At 48.9% G+C, this 14,785-nt stretch overlaps 1 protein-coding gene across 7 annotated transcripts in view; it reads right to left on the minus strand.

Annotated features, from left to right (window-relative positions):
• Nucleotides 1-261: 261 nt before the first annotated feature.
• The window catches only part of MKNK1 (MAPK interacting serine/threonine kinase 1), a 47,150-nt gene continuing 32,626 nt past the window's right edge, over nucleotides 262-14,785 (minus strand). For all 7 annotated transcript variants that reach the window (XM_021941162.2, XM_021941196.2, XM_003891821.5 and 4 more), the window contains 7 exons: nucleotides 14,548-14,652; nucleotides 10,933-10,988; nucleotides 7,533-7,628; nucleotides 5,490-5,684; nucleotides 4,323-4,487; nucleotides 3,098-3,141; nucleotides 262-1,651 (listed from right to left, as the gene is read on the minus strand). In XM_021941162.2, the coding sequence (XP_021796854.1) occupies nucleotides 1,426-1,651; nucleotides 3,098-3,141; nucleotides 4,323-4,487; nucleotides 5,490-5,684; nucleotides 7,533-7,628; nucleotides 10,933-10,988; nucleotides 14,548-14,652 (887 nt within the window). In that variant the 3' untranslated portion in view covers nucleotides 262-1,425. The remainder of the gene's footprint in view (nucleotides 1,652-3,097; nucleotides 3,142-4,322; nucleotides 4,488-5,489; nucleotides 5,685-7,532; nucleotides 7,629-10,932; nucleotides 10,989-14,547; nucleotides 14,653-14,785) is intronic.

Here is a 14,785-nt window from a genome sequence, read left to right on the forward strand (position 1 = left end):
CTAGAAAGCAGAGGCTGTTTCTTACTCATTTCTGGGTCCTGGCACAGAAGAAGCAATTGATAAATGTTTGATGAATTTCATTTCCTCACCTAGGAAAAAAAAAAAAGCAATTTCTCCTTCACCTTGTTTTTTGGGTCCAATGTGGTTTTTATTCAGGGGTCCTGGTAAGAGATACCTTCTCCCCACCTGGCTGGACTTAGCCCCAGTTTAGAAGGCCAGTCTCCTTCTCAGGTCTGCAGGTAAAAAAAGGACCCCCAAATAGGCCACAGCTAGAATTTCAGTTTTATTAAAATAAGCACAATGTATAAAAGCACCATGGTGTTGTATAAACGTCTGCCTGACAAATGCAAATCTATTTTCTTTATGTAACTCAACAGTTCAGCTTATCTGAATGGCTGTACCTTCACGAACTCGGGCAGCAGGCACTGCGTCGCTCGAACAGGGCAGTGAGGCTTCACCCCAGTGTGGCTTCACCTCAGGCACAGAGCTCCATCTAACTGCCCAGATCTGTGCCACCCACACAAGACCTGGGGACACAGCAGCAGACACCGACGCTGTCTCTAAGCTTGTCATAGGAACAGCTTAAAATCAGTTAGAATAGGGCACTGCTGATTAAAACCCAAATGCATGGACATTCCAGAAAGAGCAAGCCGTTACACTCTGGGAAGTTCATGGGCTTGCAGTGGGAGATGAAGGTCCCATCTTTGCTGGAACAGCATGGTTAAAAAAAAACCAAACTTTTTTTTTAAAAAAAAACAAAATACAACTGACTTTAGCAGCAATCACAATCAAAGGGGATGATAAATGAGGGACACATTTCAGTCACGGCAAAGAAAGATTATGTGCTTCTCCGTGCTGCAGACCGGAAGACTGATCTGATTTCCTGAAGGAGGAAGGCTCCTTGCCCTTCCCTGAATTGAGGGGATGGCTTTGCTCAGCCAAGGGAGAAGACGGGCAAAGAGGACATCCGGAGGACAGAGGAAGGTGGAAGGACCGCTAGAGGAGGGTGACAGAGCTGAGAGGGAAGAGGCACGTGTCAGCAGCCTCTGTCAACTGATGCTTCTTGCTTCTCCCTGCAGGCTGCAGCCGCAGCCGCCGCTACAGCGGTGAGAGCAGGCCGGATCCCAGATCTGCAGGCGGTGAGCAGGTGGAGCCCAGCGAAGAGCTGTTCCTGCTGCAGGCAATTATGCAAAGTGACAAGTGATTGCTTTCCTTTTCAAAGACAACCCCTTTGGAAAAAGCTTTTTCCTCCAGGACCCTAGGGAAATGGGGGTTGGTGGGAACTTTAGGGCCTTCTAGATGAAAAAGCCTGAGTGGAGCCACAGAGCAGACGCTGTCACCTGCTCAGCAGACTTTAGCCACACAGGTTTCCAGGGGGACAACGCCTGGCCAGGCCTAGGGTCTATAAGGTGTGACTGGAGCATTTCAGAGTGCTGTGGGCGGGCTCCTGTCTTCACCACGGCCTGCCTGGGCCTGGGCCCGCCTCCGGGCCAGGCGTGACTTGCAGGGAGGGGAAAGCTTCATGGAGCAGAGGCCATCGGCCAGCGCCTCTGGCTCCTCCGCTAGTTCATTCTCTTCGTGCTGAGATAGCTGGCGGTTAAGGGCGATGGCCTCAGCTGCGAAGAGCGTCAGGTCCATTGTGCTGCTGTTCCTGCAGGGCCGGGGCAAAGCGCAGAAAAGAGGATCAGGACTCTGGGGTCAGCCAGGCCAGCTCCGGGACACTCCCACTCGCTGCCGTGGTGCTGCACTCCCACCAGATTTCCCAGAACCGGGACGGGCTGCTCTCTCCAAAGTAGTTCTTGCCTAGGTTTGGAATCTGGCTTGACTGAGGGATTGTAATTTGAGCCCCAAGTACCATCCCTGGACTTGATGGTTAAGGGCAAGCTCCCCCTTCTCCTCAGGGCACCCTCCTCTGAGCTCCCACAACGCTACATACAGGTCTACCAGGGGCAGAGACCGGGCACATTAAACGCACCTGTCCCTCCCTCGCCCGGCCCGGGTGGGGAAAAAGCTCCCCGAGCAAGGCCTGCGCTGCTTATGTCACGTCCCCAGCACCTAGCTCAGGACTAGCAGGGACAGGCACTTCGGGTTTGCAGAATAAATCTTCTAAGGTGGATCTGAGGTTTGGCACCTAAAGGCATCTGGAGGCTGCTCTAGAGAGTCAGGTAGGAACTCAAATTGGGCAATAGCAACTGGGTCACACGAATTGAGATTACGGAGGTGCACGACTTCCTTGTGTAGCTCCTAAAAGCTGGCCATGAGGCTGGTGCCAAAACGGTTTCCCACACTGCTTAGCCCTGGCTCTTTGGGAACAGGGCAATCCAGCTGTGAAAGGGCTCCAGAGTCAAACAGCCCAGGGCTGCTGTGTGGCCTTAAGCAAGTTAACTTGATTGCCACTCCTCACCTCTCTCATCCGGAACACCTCTCTTAAATTCATCGTGAAGATTATGGATATAATTGTATCCAGCCCTTAGCACCACGTCTGACATGTGGTAAGGACTTATTATTTTTTTGAGACGGATTATTGCTCTGTCGCCCAGGCTGGAGTGCAGTGGCGCGATCGCGGCTCACTGCAACCTCCGCCTCCTGGGTTCAAGCGATTCTCCTGCCTCAGCCTCCCAAGTAGGTGGCATTACAGGCACCTGCCACCATGCCTGGCCATGGTAAGGCCTTAATCCTAGTGGCCACTATTATCACCGTCCGTCTAGTACTGTACGTGCCCCTCACTCCTGCTCCTTTCACCACATGCAAGGGCAGAGGGAAGCCGCATGTGAATAACCCATGGGTAAGGTCTGTCTTTGGGCTGTAAGTTACATTTCAATGGGAAAAACAGATTTTTTTTTTTTTTCCTGCCAACAGTGCTAGGAGGAGCCTTTAAGGTGCTGGAGGGCAGAGGAAGCAATCTAGGTGAAGGCAGGGAAGGGTAAGAGATAGATCCAGAGTAGAGGAGAAGAGAGTGAGGAGGGGAAATGGGCAGGGAGCCCCTTTGGAGAAGGCTACTTGAGCCTAGAGATAGGCTCCCCGGGCCCCACCTCCACCCCCATGGTGGCGGAGAGCTTGAGGAAGAGCAGGGCGTGGGGGTGGTCAGAGCATTTACCTCTGGAGGACTTGCGGCGTGGGGAGTCCCTTTTCTGGAGCTTGCTAGAATGGGAAGGACAAATGTGTAGGTAAAGCACTGCTCCCTCCTTCCAAGAGCTGCCCCGCCCAAGCCAGCAGTGGGGAGGTGACTCTAGGCTGCTGGCCTGGCACAGGGACTCGGCTCTGCTTGCTTGCAGAGTCAGGCCTTCCAAGCAGAGCAAGGAAGGTACGATCTGCAGGCACAGCCCCCAGCACAGCTGCTTCTGCATGGAAAGCCCCTCTTTCCCTTTGCCTGGCAAAGTCCTAACCACCCCCAGGACCCAGCTCAAGGGTCACTTCACCTGTGACGCACATTTCCCCTTCCCTGCCACCTTCCTGCCTCAGTCTCAGGCTTGGGGTGGGGAGTGGGGTCCTGCTCCCTTTGTGCCCTAGCACTTTTTAGAAGCCTTTATCACGCTGTAACTTATCCCCTTGTCTATTCTCTCCACTAGAGCGTCGACACAGGGACTGGGTCTCACTTGTCCCTCTGGCATGTGGTAGGTGCTCACTTATGGGTCTGGGAATGAGCCACTTAGACACTCCAACTGGGTCCCCGACTGTAACACAGGCTGCCAATGCTTTCCTCCTTCCACTGGTAGGGTCGCTGAGGCTGGCCAGGGCCTGGCACACCAAGGAGACCAGTAAGTCATGGGAGCATCTGGCAGACCCCTTGGAGGGCAGAGGTCAGGTATTGTGAGTAGCCAAGGAGGATTCTAAAAAATGTTTTCTAGTGAAAACATGAATTCTAAGCTTAGGGAAAAAATACCATCATTTGCCTTTCAGGCCAGCTGTACCCAGACTCCCAGACCATGAGGAGAACCTATATGCCCCAACTCGGCCACACACCAATCAGCGCAGCAAGGCCTTGCTCGATTCTGGGTGCTCTCAGCTAATGATGCTTCTATATAAGGGGAGGATGCTACAGACTTCAAATGACAACAGGATGCTTGCAGGTAACAAATCCCCAGAGGACTCTGTTGGGGCTCAGTCTGTGGCCAAGGTTAGAGCCAAGTCTACGGCCTATAAGGGGCTCAGTCTGGGGTAACAGGAGGAGTTGATTCGCTCTACACACACAGGGATAGACGCTGTCCTCTTCAGCTGTACCACCCACAAGGCTGGTGCTCAGCACTCGCTGGCATGACAGCTTCCTTGTGGCCACGCCACAGCCTGGAACGGTGGAAAACACCCCTCCCAGAGTCACTCACCCCCTGCACCCATGGGTGCTGCAGAACTTGGGCGGCGCTAAGTCTCTGCTTCGCATCTCGCACCAGGAGCTTGGAGATGAGGTCTTTGGCCTCACTGGAGATGTGTGCCCAGTCCTTGTCAGGAAACTCATACTTGCCTTCCTGGATGCTTTCAAACAGCTTGTTCTAGGTACAAAAGATTCCTCCTGAGGCCACACTGCCAGGGATGGGCAGGATGTGCCTGTCATTGTTTTGATCAACCAGCTTCAGTTGAGCTCAGCTGTAGCTGCAGCTCATGGCTTGGGGATGCCACAGACTGGGGCCTCTTCCCAGACTCACCCCGCACTATCCCCTAGATGAGCAAACTATACAGAATGCCCTTGGCAGGCCAGGATGGCTATACCCTTGGTGGGCTGGACGGGTGATGAGTGGAGATCGCCCACAAAACAAAGCCCAAATTCCTTGGCTCTTCCTAGAGGACTCTCTGTGAACCTCTCAGGCCTCATCTCCCACTACCACCAACCTACTACTCCACTTTTCCTTCCTAGACACTCCAGCTATTTCATGTGTCCACGTCTGTGTCTGTGCTGTTCCTTCTACTTGTGATTCTTGTCCCTCTTCCCCAGGGCAGGATGCACCCTTTAAGAGTCAGTTCAGGGCCGGGCGTGGTGGCTCACGCCTGTAATGCCAGCACTTTGGGAGGCCGAGGCAGGCGGATTACAAGGTCAGGAGATTGAGACCATCCTGGCTAACACAGCGAAACCCTGTCTCTACCGAAAATACCAAAAATTAGCCAGATGTGGTGGCAGACACCTGTAGTCCCAGCTACTCAGGAGGCTGAGACAGGAGAATCGCTTGAACCCAGGAGGCAGAGGTTGCAGTGAGTCAAGATCGTGCCATTGCACCCCAGCCTGGGCGACAGAGTGAGACTCTGTCTCAGAGGAAAAAAAAAAAAAAAGAGTCAGTTCAGGCATGATCTTCTCTAACAATCCTGCCCTGAGCTCCCAGCTGGGCAGAGTGTCTGATTATCTCTACTTTACCTCGTGGCCACCCTGACAAGATGGGGAGAGGGCACTATGAGCCCCCATCCTGATCAGGAACGCTCTCCCAGCCCAGTCCTGCTTGGCATCCCCCAACCACACTGACCCCAAGCAGGGTCTACGCAGTGCTTTCTGGGGCCGCACTCACCTGGCACACCCTGCAGACCTCGCCCCGATCCCAGCCACAGTCGGCCCCGCAGTGGCCCACGAAGGGTGGGTAGCCGCTCAGCATGATGTAGAGGACCACGCCCAGGCTCCACAGGTCGCAGCGCTTGTCGTAGAATGTGGCCTGGTCCGTGAAGACCTCCACCACCTCAGGGGCCATGTATTCTGCTGAGCCACACTGTGGGGGCCAGGGTTGGGGGAGAGGGAGATGGCAGAGAACAGAGAGGCTTAGTTACAGCAGAGGCATGGATGGCAGAGAGCAGACTGTGATGGGACTGGAGCAGGAGGCTGGAAGGATGGGAGACAGAGCAGAAAGTCATCAGGAAGGCCAGCCAGTGAGCCGCCTGATGCCACCAAGGCACCTGCAGACTGAGCCCCATCATTCCCCAGTATCCAGAGGAGCAGTTCAGGTCACCTTATCCTTCCAGCTCCTCCTCCAGTAGGCAAAGACCCTTGGCCAAGAAGTTCCAGGAATCTCTCCCTGCCTCAGCTTCCTATAAACAGATATTTCATGTACAGGTACTTAAATGCACCAAGAATATGGCTCTGGGAGGGAGATCCAGTTCCACACAGCATGATTTCTTAAAGTGAATCCTGTCAAGCTCCCCTGCTAGCTCAGAGCAGGAAGTGTAAGAATTTAGAATTAAGAGACCATCAAAGCTAGAAAAGCTCTTAGAACAAATCCAACCTTCCCACCCCTCCCATTTATAGATGGCAAAGGCGAGGCCGAGAACAGGACAGGGATTTGTTTGAGTACATCAATGGCACACCTAGGACCAGAGTCCAATATTCCTTTCTCTCACCCTTGTGTAGAAAACGGCTGATAGGAATCAAACACATTCTTTTTGCTCCACTCTTCATTATTTCAGGCTCACCAAGAAAGAACCACCTCCCCGCTCCACATACCCTGCAAAACTAATTTGACTGAAAGACGGTAAGTGTTCTCAAGAAAGGATATTTTCTTTGTTATTGGCATTTAGAGTTAATGACTTTGAAAACAAGGTAGCCCGGTGTGTTAGAAACTAATAAAGATTCCTGATAATGTTGTTTAGAATAAGATACAACACAGGCATATTAAGGGCATGTCTTAAAAGGGTTATTAGGAAAATTTACTTGTGAAGCATACAAATCTCAAAAGAATCAGAAGAGATGTCTTGGGAAGAAGTAGCTCCAAGCAGCACCATCTGGTCATGAAATGTGAAATCAGAGAAGCAAACAGGCTAACTTGGCCAAGCGATCCCACGTGCATATAGACTGAGACCTCACAGTTCCCACCACAGAGAGACTATCCTGTCCAGTCAGGGAGGACTGCTCCCCATCCCCCATCACAAGGGGGCTGCACTGTGCCTTCAGCAGTGGGAATGGGGCTTACAGAACTACCAAATGCTCATAGGCAAAAGGGCTGGCCTGGGAGTAGGGTCTGTCTTCACCTGGGTCAGGAGTCAGGGTTCAGCCTGTGCTTTTTTTTTTTTTTTTTGAGACGGAGTTTCGCTCTTGTTGCCCAGGCTGGAGTGCAATGGTGTGATCTCGGCTCACCGCAACCTCCGCCCCTCGGGTTCAAGCGATTCTCCTGCCTCAGCTGCCCAAGTAGCTGGGATTATAGGTATACACTACCACGCCTGGCTAATTTTGCATTTTTAGTAGAAACAGGGTTTCTCCATGTTGGTCAGGCTGGTCTCAAACTCCCGACCTCAGGTGATCCACCCACCTCAGCCTCCCAAAGTGCTAGGATTACAGGCATGAGCCACTGCAAATGGCCAGCCTGTGCTTATAGATATAATTTGTCTCTTCATCAGCAGAGAGGACTCACCCCAAACTAACAGTCCAAGTGTCAGTTTCATTAGCAACTAAGGGATCAGGGGAGGCTTGAGAGCCACGAACACAGAGCAGTAAGCAAAATGACCACTCAGGCAGCAGGAAGATAGGTCCAGTTGGTTTGCCATCCTTAACCCTCTGTTCTGGACCTCCCAGCTCTGGGTCAGGGAAACACTCCAAATACTTAGGAGCCCAGAGGAAGCATACATACTGGCGTGGTCAGCTCCGGTGTGGTTATGGGGGTGCAGGAGTTGTTCAGTTTCACCCCACTGCCCAAGTCAAAGTCACAGATTTTCACTGGAGACACCTGAAAAGGAAAACAGAAGCCAGCGTCACAGACATAAGAAACTACAGGGCAAGAGGAGCCAGGCATGGCTGTATGGGTGCATGGCTGAGTGGCTGTCACGCCGCAGCTGGTTTTATTAGGTCATGTTTGCTCTCCGGAGGTTAACAAGAAGTCCCCTGAGGATTTCTTCCCAAGTGTCTTATTCCCTGTGCTCTCTTATTTCCCAACTAAGGGAAAAATGGGTGGACTATTTGGTGTCGGATTATTGTGAACTCAGACCAAAGTAAGAATGGAACTCTTGCTGGCAAACGATGGTACAGGTTGCAGCACAGCAGCTAGGGAAGTTACTATGTACTCCTGAGAGACAGACTTCTTGCAGCCCATTCAGTGGAGTGCAAAGGAGCTTGCAGTAAAACCCCTGACCGCCTCAGGTCGCTTAGGGTGACCAACTTGTCTGGGGTGGCTTGCTTGGGACTTGATCAGTTTAAACACAGAAAGTCCCATGTTCCAGGAAACCCCTCAAACCTGGGAAAACTGGGATGGTTGGTCACTGTAGGTGGCATCAACACAGTAACCAAGTCCACCAGAACTGGATGCTGCGCCTGAGACCACAGACAGGTGCCTCATCTCTGGAGCCAACCAGGAGGGCAGTTTGGGTGCATACATGAGAATGGATGAGAATGGCCTACATGGTGTGTAAGCAGCACAGCGAGTGAACTAAATGGTTGTTCTCTGAGACCCATGTCCTCGCCGGGAAGCCTGGGCAAGTCCCTCGACTTCTTTCTCTCCTTCCTTCCTCCCTCCCCTGTTCTCTATTTTTCTTCTTTTCTTTTTCATTTAGCCTCTTTCTCATTAGTGGTAAAATATAAAGCATAAAATATGAGATTTTAGCCATTTTTAAGTAGACAGTTTAGTGGCATTAACTACGTACATTCACACGGTTGTGCAACCATCACCACGATCTGTTGCTAAAACTTTTCCATCACTCCAAACAGAAACTCTATACGCATTAAGCCATAACTCCCATTCTTTCTTCCCCTAGCCCTAGGTAACTTCCAATCTGACTTTATTAATTAATAAAGACTTTCTGTCTTTATTAATTTGCCAATTCAAGATATTTCATATAAGTAGATGTACACAATATTTGTCCTTTTATGTTTGGCTTATTTCACTTAGCATAATGTTTTCGAGGTTCATTCATGTATCAAAACCTCATTCCATTTTATGGCTGACTAGTATTCCATTGAATGTATGTACCACATTTTGTTTATCTGTTCAGCTGCTGATGACCACTTGAGTTGTTTCTACCTTTTGGCTGTTGTGAATAATACTGTAATGAATACTGGTATACAAGTATCTGTTTTCAATTGTTTTGGGTAATACCTAGGAGTGGAATTGCTGGGTCATATGGTAATTCTGTGTTTAGCCTTTGAGGAACCGCCAAACTTTTCCACAGAAGTTGCACCATTATATAATCTCACCAGCAATGTATAAGGGTTACAATTTTTCCATATCCTCAACAACACTTACTATTTTCCATTTTTTAAATTACAGCCTACCTAGTAGTATGTGGTGGTATCTCATTGTGGTTTTGACTTGCATTTCCCTAATGACTAAGGATGTTGAGCATCTTTTCATGTACTTGTTGGACATTTGTGTACCTTATTTGGAGAAATGTCTGTTTAAGTCCCGTGTCCATTTCTAAATTGGTTTGTCTTTTTGTTGTAGCGTTTTAGGAATCCTTTATATATTTTGGATATTAAACCTCGACCAGATATATGATCTGCAAATATTTTCTTGCATTCTGTAGATTGTCTTTTCACTTTCTTGATAGATAATGTCCTTTGAAACTAAACCTCTCTTTTTCTTAAGAGACAGGGCTCTCACTATATCACCCAGGCTGGCCTCAAACTCCAGGCTCAAGCAATTCTCCTACCTCAGCCTCCTGAGTAGCTGCGACTACAGGCATGCAACCACTGTGACCAGCTATTTTTTTGTGGAGATGGGGTCTCGCTTTGTTGCCCAGGTTCTTAAGCTCCTGGCCTCAAGTGATACTCCCGCCTCAGCCTTCCAAAGTGTTGGGATTACAGGCGTGAGCCACTGCCTGGCCCCAATTATTCCTCTCTTTCTCCTTCCCCCCTTTTGCCTTTCCTTTCCTCACTTTCTTGTTTTGAGACAGGGTCTCTGCTGTACAGGCTGGAGTGCAGTGGTGTGATCATGGCTCACTGGCTATACATGTTTCCTAAGTTTCAGTTTCCTTGTCCATAAAATGAAGGTAATAATAGTAACTACCTCATGATATTTTATAAACACTAAATAAATATAAGTGCCTGGCACAATGTAAACACTCAAGAAGTGTTCACTGTAATTATCAGTAGTAATCATAATAATAAATTATAAAGTTCTATGACAGAACCAATGATAGGAAGTCACAAGATCTTATTTGAGCGAATCCATTATTATTCCCCATAAAAGAGTTGTGAGTAGCAGACTGACTCATTCATTCAAGGCCACCTCTTATTTATGAGCCATGGCTTCATCCAGACCACAATATATATGCTCTTGAATACACACATGTATATACACGCAGAGCTGTGAACATGGGCCCCAGCACCACCAGGGCCTAAATCTCTCCTAATAAACACAGAATTTGTCAAATTCACACACTTCCGTTTACTTAAAGAGATCTGCTTCATATAAGATTAAGTTGTTTGGCTGGGCGTGTTGGCTCACATTTGTAATCCCAGTACTCTGGAAAGCCGAGGCAGGTGGACTGCTTGAGCTCAGGAGTTTGAGACCAGCCTGGTCAACATGGTGAAACCCCCGTCTCTACTAAAAATACAAAAATTAGCCAGGTGTGGTGGCACATGCCTGTTGTCTCAGCTACTTGGGAGGCAGAGGCGGGAGGACCACTTGAGCTTGGGAAGTCGAGGCTGCAGTGAGCTGTGATCATGCTGCTGCATTCCAGCCTGGGTGACAAAGTGAGACCCCATCTCAAAACAAAACAAAACAAAACAAAGGTCTTCACGACTTATATCAACTGAATAAAAGTAGGTGCATTGGACTAGAAAATATTAATTTTGTGTAGGTCTCATATATTTTCCAAACTCTCAGGCTTACATCAATCACACTGATGATCAAGAGCGAAGAAAGGATGAGGATGGGCAGAAACATCACACAGCAAGTGTAACATTCTCACATGTCCAGGATGATCAGTTCAAGTTGGTGCCTGAGGCCAACGGAACTGCTAACAATCCATCCTGAAAGCAAGGATGGCTTCCTCGGTAGGTATAAACTATAACACTCCAAACCAGGCCCAAAGTACCTTTTCTGGAGATTCACACAATATATTTTCTGGTTTCAGATCACGATGAGCAATGCCTGACATGACAAAGAGCAAAAAAGTGGTTAACATATGCACATAATTATCCAACATTCCACACACAATTAATTTTTTCCAAATGCTGTTGTTCGCAGATTAATTCCCAATTATGGTACATTAAAAAATCAACGAGCTGCAGGAGGCAGAAGTAACCAGAGACACAAACCAAAAGCACAGTTGATTCTGAAGGTTCTTTTGAAGAGGTTTAGAAGTCTGGCAGGGATAAGAAGGGCTAAATGAATCCCAGCCAGCCTACCCCTCAGCACCACAGTGACCACCAAGAAGAAGGCCTAATGCAGAGCAGAGAGCTCTGCAAACGGCAATGCTTGGAACAGCAATGCAGAAATAATTAGTGCCTTGTTTAAGAGCATCTCAGGGGCTTAACTGCTCTACCTCATTTCTTCTTGTGTGGCCGATTAAAAAAAAAAAAATTCCTTCAGTGTGAGTCTCTGAATGTTCAGAGGAGCAAGTATTAGTTACCAAATCTCCCAAAGTGACCGATTCCCTTCTCACCTGCTTTGCATGTCCAAGGCAGCCCTGCCAGCAGCACAGCAAAGACTGCTTTGTCCCCAGGATGCTGTTATTTTTGTTTTTTAAAATAGAGATGGGGTCTCGCTATAGCCCAGGCTGTTCTTGAAATCCTGGCCTCAAGCAGTCCTCCTGCCTTGGCCTCCCTAAGCATGGGGATTACAGGTGTGAGCCGCCACGCTGGGCCCACCGGGGTTGCTGTTTTTAAGAGAAAACCCCTGCACTTTGGCCAGGACTCCTGAAGGAGACTGGAGATAGCAGCTTAGTCCATGAGGGGTTAACCTGCTGACCTGGCCAAGAAGGCACCTGGGGGAGAGCCCTCTTCCAACCACAGAAAGGGACAAAGAACTAACTAAGGGCCATGGTGTTTTGGTGGAGGACACAGAAACCCCCCTTTCCTCTTTCCTTCCACAGCACATGCAGCACAGAGACAGGGCTGGAAGGCTCAGCAAGAGTCAGAGCTACAGCTTGGAAGTACTGGAAAGCGGCAGCGGATTCTCGGGGTGATGGGAAAAGCAAATTCTACTTCACTAAAACTCCCTCAGTGATCAACTTTTTCAGCAGTCCTCCAGCTCCCGACTAGAAGGCAAAGGCCTGGCCCAGGCCACGGGAGGCACTTCACTAAAGAAGAAAAACCTGAGCTCCAGCAAGCTCAGTAACTTCATCAGTCACCTAATTGAACGAGAACCCAGAGCAACTCAGTCCAGGCTGCACAAATTGAGTAGCACTGCTCTGCAGCTCGCCGTACTAAAAGTGAAAGATATTTTCCATTACAGCAAGTGCTCCCACAGAAGGATCACGAGCCGCACATGGAGCCTTACTCTCCAAATAGGCGCCCATGGCCCAGTCGTCCCTCAGCCTGAGAACTCAGAGACCGTAATAATGGGGCTGCCGTGTGAGCACAGCAGTCATCGAGCTGCTCCGGTTCATTTCCCAGAGGTTGAGCTGCAATGTGTCCAGTATTTAAAAGTATGGAACTTGTTTCAGGGCTGACCCATTCTTGCCCAATTCATCTTCCCCATGTGAAGTTATTTAGCAAACAGCCAAGTTCAGCTGGAAATCGTTTTTCATCCCCTCCAACTTCGAGTCACATGGGCAGCTGGCCAGCTACATGTTAACAAGCGCCTCAGAACTCCAAAGACACCACCGGCCTCTGTTCCCTTCAGTGCATTCTTGTAAATAAATAAATAAATAAATAATAAAACCTGCCTTTACCACCCCCTCCAAGGGGTGGATCTTGTAAAAAGCATGACCCAGTTTTGCAGTCTACAGAGGCAGCTTGGGGAGCAGCTGTAAATCTTTGTCAGGCAGGTGTTACCTCTATGCATCCCAGCTTTCAGAAACAGAGCTGCTGCTATTCATCATGCTGCGGAAGGCACAGACACCCCCTTCTAGTTTTCATCCTAGGTGCAAGTCAGGGCCCCAACATGGGCACTGTTGGTATGCAGACCTCCTTCAGCCACTGGAGGAGGGAGGTGGGCTCCATGAACCTGAACCTCCTGGACACACGCCACACTCGTCTGCACCGGATTGTGGGCACCAGGTGGAACGTGTGAGTAGCATGCCTCCCACTGGTCCCGGGCACCCACAACCAATGTGGTTGGCCAACATCCACAACAGACAGGGGGCAGACCTAAGTCACAAGTTATTCACTTCACTCCCACCCCCACCAGGCAGAATGCTTTAACGGAATATTAGGAATAAAAATGCTTTCTTCCTGGTGGGGGGGTGAGGATGGAGGAAATAAATCGTATTTATTGAAGAACTACGACATACCAGGAACTATACTCCATCTATGCTGCACATATACAATACAAACACAAGGTACACATTTTTCATCTAGAAAAGGCTTAGAATAGTGCCTAGCACATACCAAGTGCTATACAGTGTTAACTACAGTCTATGACGCTATTATCTCAAATTCTCACCATAGGGTAGGCATTATTACTGATAGAACACATAGCTAGAAGACACGTGAAACCAGAATTCATTTTTTCCAGGGTACTGCTGTTAGGCAAATTTAAAAAAAAGGTATGGAATAGTCAAACGGATTTATGGAAATGTAAAAACAATGTGTGGAAAGATTTAAGTCACTACAAAAGTTCCTAAATAATCAGTCATAGGAAAGGGACTGTAACCTGAAGTGTAAATCAAATCTAGTAACCTGTGAGTTACCAATGTGCTCTTCAACAGATACCTCAAATGTACATGTTAATAGAAAGGTATAAGATAGGCACCGTGACTCACACCTGTAATCCCAGCAATTTGGGAGGTTGAGGCAGGAGGATTGCTTGAGCCTAGGAGTTTGAGACCAGCCTGGGCAACATAGGGAAACTCCATCTCTACAAAAAATTACAAAAATTAGCTGGTCGTGGTGGCACACACCTGTAGTCCCAGCTACTTGGAAGGCTGAGGTGGGAGGATTACTGGAGCCCAGGGAGGCTGGGGCTGCAGTGAGCCCTGATGGCGCCCCTGCACTCCAGCCTAGGTGACAGACTGAGACCTTGTCTAAAAAAGAAAAAAAGGAAAAAGAAAAATATATTTTTCATTTACTGTGAACAAGATATATTAAACTATGTATATCCTATCGTGCCAATTTTGAAAAGAGACAGAGGTGATGTATTTTAAAAGACTAGAAAGAGTAACACCAAGATATTCACATTAAGAAGGTCATATTGTGTATGAGCTTTATATTCCTCACATGGTAAGAATCTAAGAAAAGAAACATCATCCACACACAGTCACACATACCCTGTTCAATGTGAAATTTATGCTTTCTCCTCCCTGCTCTTTCTCCTGTATCCCTATGCTGCTCAGCAGCTCCACCACCCACCCACCGTTCACAGCAGAAGCCTCGGAGCCATCTTGGACTGTTTCTCCCCCAACTCCCATGGGTGAGCGTGTTCAAACCTCAAGCTGCCTTCCAGCCACACCATCTCCTGCACCAGCCCTCTGCCTGGCCTACCACCTCCCTTGGTACCTAGAGGCTGGCCAGCCCAACCCACCCACCAAGGCAAAGGCTGGGTTCACCTTTGGTATGCAGGAAGTCAAGGGCAGCAGCAACGTCCCGCACCACTCGGCTGGCTTCTCGCTCATTGAAGTGCTTCTGCTTCTGGATGTGGGCTAAGATGGAACCTGGGGAGCAGAGGGGATACAGAAGAATGCCTTTTTGGGCTCTAGTAAGTATAACTTCTTTTTTTTTTTTTGAGACAAAGTCTCGCTCTGTCACCCAGGCTGGAGTGCAGTGGTGCAATCTCGGCTCACTCTC

This window comes from Papio anubis, chromosome 1 (genome assembly GCF_008728515.1).
Source record: "Papio anubis isolate 15944 chromosome 1, Panubis1.0, whole genome shotgun sequence".
Classification (NCBI taxonomy): Eukaryota; Metazoa; Chordata; class Mammalia; order Primates; family Cercopithecidae; genus Papio; species Papio anubis.